Below are 14,149 nucleotides of genomic sequence, written 5' to 3'. Positions count from 1 at the left end.
TCACTTCCTCTTTCAATTCGATCACACAAATATCGAGGCAGCAAACCGTTAACTACTTTAAAAATGAACACCATAGTCCAATATACAATTCTTTGCTTCACCGACAACCATTGTAAGGCGTCTAGCATCAAAGTTGAGGAAGTGATGACATTCAGAGGTTATTAAGCTTGATCAAGACAAACAGAGAAGAGAGCCCACTGCTGTCGGACTTAGTTTCCGTGCTAGAATGGGTGGTAAGCCACTATCATCATATATCACTATCATCATATCACTGGCAGAGTTCGGAAATACTCAAAAATCGAATCTCATGCATGAGTTTATGCGCCTATGACCTATAAATCACCGCTGAGTTTTCAGGTTCAAAATTTATTTTCTTTGTATGCCGGTGCTATTATTTGTTATTACTCTTGTTTGTGCAGCAGGGGTTGGAAAACTAATACAACATGCATGAGCATGTTATCAATTGACGTTTGATGGTTTTTATGAGTTTGAAGCTGGAATTATTTTTCGGCGTTGTGATTGTGAGTGCGTGAATATGCATGAGAATCGCAAGCATTGCTTGCCACATTCGCACGCGAGTTTATTCTCGCAGGGAGACTAAATGAATGAGGTTTGAGATTTCCGAACACTGGGCACTGGAATATTTCAGATAACTTTAGACATTTTTTTAGGAACATTACACATATAATGACTCAACTTTTTCAGAGAATTTTAAAGATTTTTAGGGCAGCTCAATTAATTTCAGGACAGTACAAAGAACTTCAGGACACTTGTAAGGACTTTGGGATAGCTTCAAGATCATCAGGGAAGATCAGTTAACCTCAGTGCAGTTCAAATAACTTCAAGAAAATTGAAGGAATTTTACAGAAGCTCCAATATACAAGATACTCTGGGACTTTTCGAAAGCTTTAGTAATGTTCTGAGACTTTCAGGGTAGTCCAGATAATTACAAAAAAGATTAATGAATATTATGCAGTTTGCCTTTTTATATCCTTTCATTTATTTGTAAGGTTTAACCAACAATCAATACGAAACTAACGAGTTTAAATTGGTTAACTACTTGACTAGCCTATTGGTCCCAAGCAAATCGATTACGTACCCCATTTTAGTCAACATTCTAGTACTACACTATGTTTGTTTTGATTCGCTATGAAAGTTTGATAGATAAAATGAGCGGTTCGTGGATTTTCCTATGTTTCGAGGGGTGCATCGATTAGCTTGGGACCGAAGAGAGTACCAGAGCAGAGCCAAAAAGTTGAGCACGTTTCTTCGGGACCTACTAGTCTTAGAGTTACCTCTATGGTATAACCGCGTTAGCTTTACGGAACCGATCAATAATGTTTTTCTTCATTTCAATAATAATAAAAAAAGAAAGTAATTTCTTTCTGGGATACGGCTGCTTGCTTTCTCCCACGCCCGTAACTTTGTCCTTTCTTCTGTTTTTTTTTGCTTTTATGATATGCTGTTGTTGATCAAACAATTCTTTTGCCATCAAGTAAGTCAGGTCTTTACGGTAACACTAGTTTACAGCATATTTGAACTTTGTACGCTGGTGGTGATTTCGCATGTCAAATCGTGTGCTGAATCCAAAAAATGTATTCAGAAAAAATCTCAGTAGGGTAGCTTTCTAGATACAGCAAAAGAAAAAGGAATTTCTCTCAAAAAAAAAAAAAATTGTTCATTAAATTTAAATATCTCCGACTGTAATGAGACTATATCAATTATTTTAACGCCAAGTTAAAGGTAAAAAAGATTGCTTTTGATCAACTGAACGTCATTTTTTAGTTAGATTTGTGGTATTGTTGGGACAAACAATACAACAAAAAAAAATTTACCATGCTTAAAAACTTAGCTGCACGCCGATTTTTCGTGGAAATATGCTAAAAAAAAATAAACAAACTATTAATTTACAACAATGCCACTAATCGAACTAAAAAATTATGTCCAGTTAATTAAAAAGCAAAATTTCTCACCTTTAATTTGACGTTAAAATTATTCATATAGCTTTATTACAGCCGGAAATATTTGTATTCTAGAACACCAACTTTTTTAAAGGGAAATATCGGTTTTTAGCTGTATTTAGAAAACTATCCTACTGAGATTTTTTTGACTATATTTTCGGATTCAGCGCACGATTCGTCTCGTCTAGCACCTCAACTAGCGTACGAACTAGCTTCCAAACTGCTGTCACTTTGATCTTCGTCCTGATCGCACTTTTCTTCATCCTGCTTCCGTTCTTCGTCCAGTTGTTGTTTCACGGGCTGCTTCTGGGCCTTCCGCTTCGGGCAGGAATTCATTCGGTGCCCCTCCATCGTGCAAACAAAGCACACGTTCTTATTCCCTTCATAGAATACATTCCCCTTTCCGATTCTGTATATAGCTTCTATCTGGACAGGATCCGCGTGCAGCGCTTTAGCGAAATTAATAATTTCACCTAACGACGGTCTTCCAGCACCAGTTCCAAAGCTGACTTTGATGGCATTGTTCGCTTAAGGGGGTAGTCCACTCTGGAAATTTCAAAAAATCTTTTTTTTTTGGCTCAAAAAATACTTTGGAATGTCTACTTTGACATAGACTTGACCGCAAGTCCGCAAGTGACATCGTTCCAAAGTTATAGGCCGATTAGTGGACTCGTGGTCAGACGCTCCAAGCGCGCTCAGGTGAGCGCTCGGAGTACCCGCCCGTTACCGGCGAAACGGCGTGTCTTAGTAGTTCCAACTGCTGCCGCGATTATCTCTAAACGATGTTTTCAAAATTGGCGGGCCCTGTATTTTAGAAACGGCTGATTCGATTTAAATGACGATTGAATTTTCGAGCTAAGTACCTTTTTTTCTAGTCTTGTACGTAGCCGATTTTCAGAAGAATCAAAAATGGATTTTTGGTGCAAGCTTTTATCTCCAATTTTAGGGTACAAAAACGGACTGTTTTTTTCAAAACGTCGCCAAATTTTTATTTTTCAACCAAATCAGAAACGGCTACGTACAAGACTGGGTCATCTATCAGAGAATAACCACAAAAAAATTCGTTGTTCCAGCTCCAGTGGTGTGACCGCCAGATGTCCCGCCCCGCGACGACTCAGACGGGAGGTCTCCTGGGGAACCTGGTGCAGCGGCTACAGGAGACATCCAATGGCGCCAAAAAAAATCTCAATTAAAGAGGACAATTCAATTGACAAAACCATGCATTCCTTTTTTTAAATTGATCGTTATTTAACCTCAAAAAAAAAAATCGTTAAAATGACCTATTTTTCATGCCGCCAGAGTGGACTACCCCCTTAAACACCGCCACCCACTCATCTTTAATTTTTGTAACAAAAGCAACCACACATGACCAAGTTGCGGTTAGAGACAACCCGAGCAACAAACAATACACTGATCGAGAAAACAACTGTCGATAGCACTGTCGACATCGAGAATCAACTGCTGCTATTCACAGCTGAAAGCAAACTAATGCAGTTTTCTTATTTCCAAGGATGTTACTAGTATTTCGTGGAAGATCAGAGAACTTCAGGAGAATTTAATTAATTGCAGGAACTTTCAAGAAGTTCCGACACTTTCATGAACGTTGAAACTTTTCCTAGAAATTTGCGGGTCTTCATAGAAAATCCATAAATAGCTGGAAAATGTGTGAACATAAGAGAAGTTCCAATAACTTTTTTGAAATTTGGGGACGGTTAAAGATTTTACAGGAAGTTCTATGAGGTTCAAGGAAGTGTCGAAATCTTCAGGAAAATTGTGAGAGCTTCAAGATAGATCAATAAAATGCATGGCGTGGTATGGGAAATTGTGGGAACTTTTAAAAAGTTCTGAAATTCAGGGATGTTAAGCGAATATTATTGAAGTACGGAGATCTTTAGGGCAGTTTAAATTACTTGAGGGAAGCACCGACAACTTAAGGAAAGTCTAAACATTTGGGGATGGTTAAAGATCTTGAAGAATTAGTCATTTTGTTTCGGCTTTCAGTCTTTAAGAAAAAGTGTAGCAGTTTTACCAACGTCAACGCTTCGATCCAGGGGTTGCGATCTTCAACAGGGTTAGTTTTAGTTTAAGATCGTAAAGATGTTTGCATTGATCGAAAAACTGTGGCCCTTATTACGAGTGTCAATTTTACGATGAAAACCGAGAGAAGTGACCACTCACGGTGAAGTGTTTGCCGTGTAAATCAAATGGGAATCACTTCACTGTGAGTGATAAGTTGTCACTTCACCGTGAAGTGACATTGGTAATAAGGGCCGGTACAATTTTAAATCGCCTGAAGTAGGCCAAGTCTAAACTCCGAAACGTCTTTCATAAAACACCGTAGTGTTTTGATCCACCGTTAATCTCCAATATCCGAACAATTTAGAATTTTCGGATTTTATGGTGATTAAAGGGTGTCCACGATGAAATTGCCACATACAAAATTGATTCGCAAAATTCGAGTTTTCATCCGATTGCCATCAAATTTTCAGGGATTGAGAAATAACTATTAAACTTCATTTTACCATTTTACTCGTATTTTATTTACAGTCCATACGCAAATGCCCGCACCTTGGCCTTAACCCCGGCCATAAGATTCTGCACAACCTGTGAATCAACCGTTTTTTGCATGTAAACCCATACTTTCTTCAGTTCCTCGACTGTCTTCACTACCTTAGGTCGTTTAAGAAGGTGCTGCTTCATAATCGCCCAGTACTTCTCGATGGGGCGGAGCTCCGGAGTGTTGGGAGGGTTGAACATTTTCGGCACGAAATTGACTTTATTGTCCGCATACCACTTCAGCACGTCCTTGGAGTAGTGGCATGAGGCCAAATCCGGCCAGAAGATTGTTGGGACGTTGTGGGTCTTCAGGAGAGGAAGCAGCCGCTTCTGGAGGCACTCTTTTATGTACACCTGTCCGTTCATCGTGTCCTGGGTCACGAAAGGTGCACTCCGCTTCCCGCACGTGCAGATGGCTTGCCAAACCAGGAATTTCTTCGCAAATTTGGACATCTTCTGAGTGCGGACATGCTCCGGAACGCTGAACTTATCCTTGGCCGTGAAAAACAGGTTGCCGGGGATCTGTTTGAAGTCGGCCTTCACATATGTTTCGTAGTCCATGATGCAGCATTCAACTTTCGTCAGCATGTTGAGGTACAACTTCCTGGCACGGGTTTTGGCGGACTTGTTCTGCTTCTCGTCGCGATTAGGGGCCTTTTGTACCTTGAACGTTCGAAGCACAGCCTTAGTTTTGTCCTTCTGGACAAAACTTCGGCTTAGGTGCAGCTTCTTAGCCACATCCCTAACGGAGGCGTTCGGATTTCGGTTGAAGGCCCCAACTACGCGGTTGTGATTTTTGGTGTTGTACGGAATACTTTTTCCTTCACTTCTGGGCTTCCGATCGGTGGTCAACCGTTCCTCGAACCGCTTAATCACTCGCAACACCGTGGAATTCGCGATTCCCAACGTTTTAGCGATGGAACGATGCGAGAGATCCTTGTTCTCGTGATGAATGCGCAAGATTTTATCACGCACGAGCTGTTCTTTCGACTCCATTTCCGCGAGTTTTGATCACAGGACTTTAAAACTTGCAGGATGTAAATAATGCACTATAAACTAAATCCACCCAAATTTTCATTAAATTCTACCTAACGGTTAAAAAGTTAGAGCAATTTCATAGTGTGGCAATTTCATCGTGGACACCCTCTATGATAGCTGATATCAGACAAGTTTACCCGTACTCTAACTTTAATAAGAGGGATCTAAATTGTGTGTACATTCCGAAATTGCAATCATGGATGCTCCTCCAAAAAATCAGTGACTAACCAGCTCAAAGTTTACCATTGCTCATCCGGCATTACGACTGATTTGGCCTAATAACGTTCGCTTTAGTGGCATTCGGCTTACTGATGTATCACTCGATAGTCTTCAATCTGTAGAATGCCAATGATGGAGCGTTTTCTTCATAAAATGAACTGAAACCTCGCGTAATATTTGAAAAGGGCCTATGTTCAAATGTAAACAAACTAAGCCTTTTCGTAACGGTCCGGCATCAAGCAGTAATGTGAAACTAATGTTCTGCCCGACAACAACTCAGCACCACGAGACTCCTTGAACTCTGTCTCAGAGTCGGCGCACTACTGGGCAAACTGGAGGGGCTACGCGGATTAAAAGGCACTCAAGCTTTCAGTTAAACTGAAACACAACGCGGATCAATTTAAACACTGTATTTCTCCAATTACCGATAGTGTGGATTGTGTGGTGTTGTGTTCGATTTCCTTAGCACATACCCTTGATGACGATGGAGACTACGACGACTGCAGACCAGCAAGCACTCGCTGTGGTTCCGGAAAGATCCTTAAAGGCCGATCTTGTCGGCAAGATGGCGGTACCACCGCTCGGTGAAATTGCGGTACAATTCCGACAATGGCGGACGAAGCGAGGCTGACCGAACGTCGGCCGTAGTGCGATGGCGGGTTGGTTTTACCGGGCTGGTATAGCGGTTTGTGGAGATGGTTCCGATGCACAGGCGCTTCCTTCTGACGAAGCCGGTCGACGATGGCAAGGCCGCCCTCTGTCGAACCGGGAAGGGAAATTCTCCTTGGCGCTTAGGGCCTTCAGCCTGAGAACGATGTCCTTTACGGTTAGGTCAAGGTAACTAAATGTCACCTAGACCTTAGCGTGCAATGGCGGTCTTTGACTCGCCAACCAGAAAACCATTTGATTGATTGAAAAGAAAGATCCTGAATCAGCTGAATTGGTGATTTCCACTTCACCTTGATTCACTACTCGCACTGTATTCTGTTAAAATGTATCCCACAGACACTTCTGGTCTACACGCTCGCCTGAGATAAAGTGAACGATGGCCGTTCTCTAAGCATCGCAGAACCCTTCAGCTCATCACCCGTGACTCCGTGTCACCATTATGCCGCGGCCATGCGTGCCTTATTCAGCAGTCGGCCGTTAAGCATGGCCGTATCGTCTGCCCAGTGGGTTTCACCGCAAGTGTTACACAAATTTATTTGAATGCTCGATCACATGGTGCATATTTAAAATATTGTATTGAACCTTTGTAACAGAACGGTTACAAATGGCTAGCTTTGATTTGAAAATTTTCAATCATCGGCCCTTCTACGTCACTAGGCTTATCAATAGAACCTAATGGAAGAAAAAATCATTCGAACAATTGAGTTGATTGGCCGTTTTGAAAATCTAGTTATTTTTAATGATTTTTATCGATAATTCGGCACATTCTTATACGACTGGTAGCTATATGAATGGTATCAAAAATCGAACGAATTTGTTACGCGAGAAATGCACTATTTATTATGAACATGAAATAGTTCATAATAAATAGTGCACGTAGTGAAAATGTGATCTTTATCTTAAATTGGAGCAGGGAGCAGGATTGATCTTTGATTGTTCACTATATTTTGGTATATGTATTTGGATCTGTGTTTCGAAACGTTAAATATAATTTCAAAACTGAATGAATGGGCCCATTTTTTCCGCACTTTCGATCACCCTTTCTTTTGTGAAAACACTGAACATGATCTAATTTTCCATCCCCAGCCATCCATTCCAGACAAATTCCGTAACATTTCTTCAATCTAATTGCACTACACACTCGACTGGTGTTTGAGCGAAACCCAACGGAAACAGCAGGACACTTGCTTGCTCCACAACTGACCGATGTGGTGGCAGCAGATGAAAAAGTGACAATCCCACGTGCGGCTGCGGTCACGTGTGAGTTGCTCTCTGTGTAGTCCTCAATTGCTAACGACTATGTTTATTTTCCTCCTACGGCTTCATACACGTCCAATGAGATCAACCCAAATTTGAGTTCAGTTTACTCATAATCGCAAAAAGTGCAGGAACTCAGCGTTTGGTAAACTTGCCTCAAGTTTTCCTATGGAAAAACTCAAAAATCTGCCGGAAAATGAGGAACGAAAAATTTACTCAGGCTAGGAGAATCCAATTTTTGCTTTACTCATATTCGGGATTTTTTTTCCTGGAAAACATGAGACAAATTTATTTATCGCTGACTTCCTGCACTTTTTGCGATTTATAGGTAAACTAATCTCAAATTTGGGTTGATCTCATTGGCCGTGTTGGACTCAGCTAGCTTTCTTCCTTCGGCCTGTCTGTCAAATGATGGCCGTACTATGACGAGAATGGCGCAGACGGAACGAGTGCAGGTACACTTTTGGAGCCGTAGTTTCCCAAAACAAGCTCGTTCGTTGCGGATTCTACCGAGGAAAACGAGAGCAATTCAATTTGGGAAATGTTTTCTTTGTCACATAAACGGACTGACGGCTGCTTCGAGTCCGATTCGAAAGGGAAATGATCAATTTTGGGAATTGCTTCCTAATGAAAGTACAAAAAGTGATGAGTTTTGAGTTGATAGGTTTTTTTCTGGTTGGGTTCCAACTTCTTCGATTGGGTTTAGAAGGGAGTGATATGCATTTGAGGTGGACGTTTGAAAAATTGAATTCCAGTAGATTGGAAATCCGACAGAGTAACTAATTCCTTTTGGTTTCTACTGTACGTTCTAATTAATAACCAATCGTTTTTCTCCATTGCCTCAGCACCTGGACCTGGGCCAGAGGCATCAGGCCAGCCAGCAGCATTTTGTGTGAAATACTTACCGACTAGAGTAAAGCACCCGACCGTCCTGGTTAATGCGCACAAACTTGTTCGGTGTGGTTATGGTATGCAGGTAGCTTTGTTTGCCGTTGTAGAAGTACGTGTCCGGTTTCCAGATCCGCCCAAGCATGGAAATGCTCAGAGCTAGGGTTTCATACTCCCCGGTGAATGCAAGCCGTCGGTCGACCCACGACTGACGGAAGTAGCAGTCCATGGAGTAGGTCTGAAATGAAAGTTAAATGGCAGGATTAGTCTAGTCCATTTTATTTACTATGGTCAGGACTTGAGTATTTTAGATTGAAATTTCAAATACTGTAGGAAGCTTAGTTTGCAAATATATTCTGTTTGTTAGATAAAGCATTAATTGCATGCATTGGAGATGTTGATTCACGATCGACCAAATGTCCGAAATTATAATCATCCATACTCTCGTTTACGTTCGTACCGTATTTTCCATACAAAAAAACTACCGTTCGAAGGAAAACGAGAATACAATTGAAGAAGTATTTTGTATAAAAAAATATATTGGTTTAATGTCCCTAATGTTGGCCTAAGTTATTTTTTTTTTTTTTTCCTTTGGTTTGTTTTTTTCCGTCGATCTTGTTTTCCGTGCTGAGCACCAATGCTACCGACGTGCCAGGAAGGCAGCTCCCACACCTGAACCCTACCTATCGACCCATCAACTCATGAACCGGGGACCAACGGCTTTACTTCCCATCCGAAGGAAGGCGTGATCAGAGATGTTATGCCTCAGAACATCCCGGCGGCGCCGACTGGGATTGAACCCAGGCCTGCTGGGGTGAGAGGTAATCACGCTTACCACTACACCACCGGCGCCGTTCTAAGTTATTTTATTGTTATTGTTATTGTGCCTGGTCGCCAGTGTTATTTTGGTGATCAATTATACACCTTCCATGCAGCAATCAGATAGATAAAAATGAGATGGCTCTTAGATAATGCCTCATCAGAGTCGATTGAAAGTAGCCGAATATTAAATGAGGGTTAAGTTGATCCTTAACATAGAAGCGTAGATGCATAGGTGAAGGATAAGAGAAAGGAGAATTGGTAGAGAATGAGTGCTCATGCATATGCATTTGTGTTTCATTTAGTTATAGGGTAGAGCGCTACTTCGTCGTAATCGTCCATTTCCGTTCCATCGAGCAGAAAACATCAGTATACTCAATGATTTCACCGTGCACAAATCAGTAATACGTTTGTACCGATGCGTTAGGTCACAAGCTACAACACAAAGCCTATTTGAGCGTATATTACACTCATTGGTCTCAAAACAAAAGAAGCGCTCCTAGCAAACACGCTTTTTCTACCTTCATCCGTAAGACGAAGAAAATCCAATGGCGTTTCAATGCGTTTGGACGGAATGGAAACTCGTAGGACGAATTTGAAATCAAGAAGCAGTGTTAGATTCTGAACAATATCTTAATAATGTGTGGCGCTTTATCAAATTCGACGGTACCTAATGAAAGGGGAATAAATTTAGAAGTCATCTTTGATAGAAACATATCATTTGTTGTTAAAACCCGTACAAGAAAGAGGGGTTGTCCTTAGTAGGATGGAAATTAGATCAAAAACCCTATGGTTATCAATAATATTCTGTTCAGTGAGTTCTTCCGTGTCTGCGAATTCGATTCCTTGTTGCTTTCCGTCTAAACAGCTACCCGCTATCCACTCCTTGATTTTTTTAGAAGCCAAGATGGCGGCTATCTGTTTTAGAAATACTGCCGTGCCAAATACCTTATAATATGGGTATTTCCGAACGGGAACGACGTGTAGATGTCAAAATTCGATGTCCGCCGCCATTTTGAAATCCAAGATGGCGGCCGTCGGTTTTATAAAAACTGTCAAATATCCAACAATATGCACACTAAGATTATTTTACCGAAATCTGTGAAATTTTACCGAAATCTCAACAGCTGAACGTTCGTTAAACAGCTCGGTGATTTTTCACAGATTTTCTGTGATTTTTTACAGATATTCGTTGAAAAATTACAGGAAATCTATTGAAAAATCACCGAACTGTTTACCGAACTTTCAGCTGTTAAGATTTCGGTAAAATTTCAAAGAGTTCGGTAAAATAATCTTAGTGTGTGAGCATTTCCGGAACGAGGATGACTGTAGATGGCAAAATTCGATGTCTGCAGCCATTTTTAAATCCTTCGGTTTTTTGACAAAACTTTCAAATACGCCACAATATGGGTATTTCGAAAACGGGGACGACTTGTAAAGGTTGAAAATCGATGTTGGACATTCAGTTTTAGAAATTCTGTCAAATTCCCTACAATATGGGTTCAGCATCCACTTTTTCCATATACTATCTTGCTCAAAATCTACGATCCCCATAACTGAATTCACCAATACCGCCTAGAATATGAAACGCCCCTTTATTGGTTGGCTTGCCATCCCTCATTAAGAAGCCTGCACACGTATATGGAAGCCACGCACAATTTTGTGTGAATTTATGTAAACTGTATGCACTCATCCAATGCTTTGTAGCTACCCATAATTAAGAGTGGATCCATGAAAACTAGGGTGGGTCATGTTTGCATAGTGGATCACAACTCCCAACTTTCCACTGGTCTTTAGATGTGTATTGAGGTCTCCAAAAACTGCAAAATTTCAACGAATTTGGTTATGATCTGGATTTGCGGGAGAATTTAAAATTCAGTATGGGAAATTGTATGGGAAAAATTGCTTGTCAAAAATTCTAAAATGGCTCGAATTTTGACCTTTACACGTCGTCCTCGTTTCGACAGGTATTTATATTGTTGGGTAAATGACAGTTTTCTAAAACCGATGGTTGTCATATTGGATTTAAAAATAGCGTCCAACATTGATTTTCAACCTCTACACGTAGTCTCCGTTCCAGAAATTCACATATTGGAGGTATTTGACATTTTTTTAGTATTGTAGGGTATTTGACAGTATTTCTAAAACAGATGGCCGCCATATTGGATTCCAAAATGACGTCTTGCATCGATATCCAGCTTCTAAACGGCTCTCTGCGCCGGAAATATTCACATTGCACAGAAACATCCTATATGGGCAGGCTTTCGAAACATAGCATATTAAGGAAGTTCGCATGCACACTAGCGCCACGTAGTGATAGAGTTCTGACCTAATATTAACACCACCCGCATGATCGTGCTGATCTGAACAATTTTGCTGAAGACAGTAACCTTCTATATGACCAGGGTCCCGAGAATCAGCTTAGACAGGAAGTTTATGTGCACAATAGCGTCGCGTAGTGTGAGAGTTCTAAACTAATATGGCCACCATCCGAAGGGACTTGGTCACTTGCACAATTTTGCTGAAGACATCAACTTTCTACATGGCCAGGATCAAGAGATATTCTATACACTTAGTTTTTTTTCTACCAAGCTCGGCTGTGCAAATCTCGGCAAAGAAAGTTTTACTGAGATCTCAGCAAACATTTCATTTGTTTGCTGAGATTCAGCTTAGCATTATCCGAGACTCAGCAATCAAAATGTCACTTTTGCAGAGATCTCAGTGAAACTTATTTTTGCCGAGATTTGCACAGCCAAGTCGGTTGAAAAAGCTATGTGTGTATGTTGAACCCAAATTCCATATAATAGGCGCACGTCATAAGTAATATGAAAGTGAAGCACCTCTAGCGACGTTGTTCCCAATTGAACCTGAATCGGATGACACAAGCTTGTTGGTCTAAACAGTATAGTTTTATATTTTGAAACAAATGAGATAATCTACCACAGCCCTAATTAGTGAAAATCCCATAAGATGTGGGTATCCTTAATCGCGGTTCGTTATTCACGCCCCCGTTACCCCGGCAATAAGGATTCCTGACTGTATTTACAAAGCTATTTTGCGGCTATATGGTTACTTGAGTACTCATAGGTCATCAGAATGGTTCATCGGTTGGGAAGTGATGCGTTATATTTGAGGGGGTTAGAAGAAAAGGGGTGTAAGTGGCTTTGATCGATTCTCTTCATCGACTTTCTCTTTTGATAGCCACAGCTTTATAAACAGATTTTGCGCTATTTCTGCCACATAGTTTGATAAAGGAGGTTCTTATCTAGCATCCAGAATGTGTTTGCAGTTGAATTATTAACGAAAGAGAAAGTCGATGAATAGAATCGATCAAAGTCATTTACACCCCTTTCCTTCTATCCCCCTCATTTCTCAATGTTTTGACTTTATCCTATCGTTAACTTCACTACCCAACCAGCATTGTAAGCTTTATGAAGGTTTCAGAACATTTTACAATTTTAAATAATCCTCACAAAATTAGAATTGCTACTTGGGTATTGCAACTGAGTGTACCCCATTAGGCATAAATACGTTAGGCATATGAACGTTAGGCATACGGACGTTAGGCATAATGGACGTTAGGCATAAAGTCTTTAGGCATAATATATGTTAGGCATAATGGACGTTAGGCATATAATACCTTGCTGCTGTTCAACTCTAAAAACCTGTTTCGAGCATGGTAAACAATGCTTAAATTAGGCTAAGCGTTGAATAAAAGATGATACAAGTTATACAAACATAGTTTATTTAATAACCACAGTTTGGAATCCATTATTTATCATATCGTAAGTGACGTACCTAGATATTTACTAAGATCCAAGACTAGTAGCGATAGTGGTTAATCTGGCAATAAAAACTCAGCATAGTTTTGAACTATATCTTGAATTCAATCGCATCTAGAAATAAAAAAATCACTCATTTGTTGTAAAATATTCTTAAAGACATATTGCAATTGTCAAAGAAGAAAAGGTTTTCCTCAAAGAACAGCTCATGAAATAAAGAATGGTGAATTCTGTGATTTTTCATTCAATAACAATACAACAGCTGAGATTGAATAAAAGATGATGCCAAAGAACAGCTCATGAAATGAAGAATGGTGAATTATGTGGGTTTTCATTCAATAACAAAAAAAAAAAACATACCTGCTGCTTCCAGGATTCACTCCCATACTTTTCGATACGATGATTCTGTTTTGAATGAAAATTAGCGGAACCGTCTGCTAATGTGAGGGAGCGATACTTCCATGAACAGTGACGAATGGCCAAAACAAACAAGGAACAGTGGCAAACGTACCATCTGCAACCCATTACTTTGCCTGTCCAAGACGTCACAAGTTTTAAGGCTCTTTCATTATTGTCACCGATGTCAGCAATCAATAGACGGTCCCCATTATCGTCCGTCTGGAATTCATCGGGTAGATTATAAATAACGTCCACTATGCCTAACGCCCATTATGCCTAACGTCAATTATGCCTATCGTCCATTATGCCTATCGTCCGTATGCCTAACGTCCGTATGCCTAACGTCCGTATGCCTAACGTCGTGTACCCATTGCAACTACGGGTAATCATCGAAAGTACTTGAAATTTGCTCAGGCACCTTTGAATAAAACTGCAATCACTTTCGCATACTCGCAATGTGTCACGACCTATTTGACACAACGACACCCTATACGCTCTCTCATTAAAGCGCAGGGTATGTCGCAAATGTCGGCCTAAGTGTCCTTAATATTGTACCCATAC

General features: G+C 40.5%; 1 protein-coding gene across 1 annotated transcript in view; it reads right to left on the bottom strand.

The window, feature by feature from the left end:
* Positions 1 to 14,149, bottom strand: part of Grd (Glycine receptor) — a 247,959-nt gene that overhangs the window by 65,357 nt on the left and 168,453 nt on the right. The window contains exon 4 of the mRNA XM_065222260.1: positions 8,606 to 8,826. Coding sequence (XP_065078332.1) covers positions 8,606 to 8,826 — 221 coding nt within the window. The remainder of the gene's footprint in view (positions 1 to 8,605; positions 8,827 to 14,149) is intronic.

The sequence above is a fragment of the Ochlerotatus camptorhynchus genome, unplaced genomic scaffold (genome assembly GCF_037179485.1).
Source record: "Ochlerotatus camptorhynchus isolate MF236.1 unplaced genomic scaffold, CSIRO-AGI_Acam_v1.1 ptg000162l, whole genome shotgun sequence".
Classification (NCBI taxonomy): domain Eukaryota; kingdom Metazoa; phylum Arthropoda; class Insecta; order Diptera; family Culicidae; genus Ochlerotatus; species Ochlerotatus camptorhynchus.
This window is presented reverse-complemented; position numbering and strand designations above follow the sequence as displayed.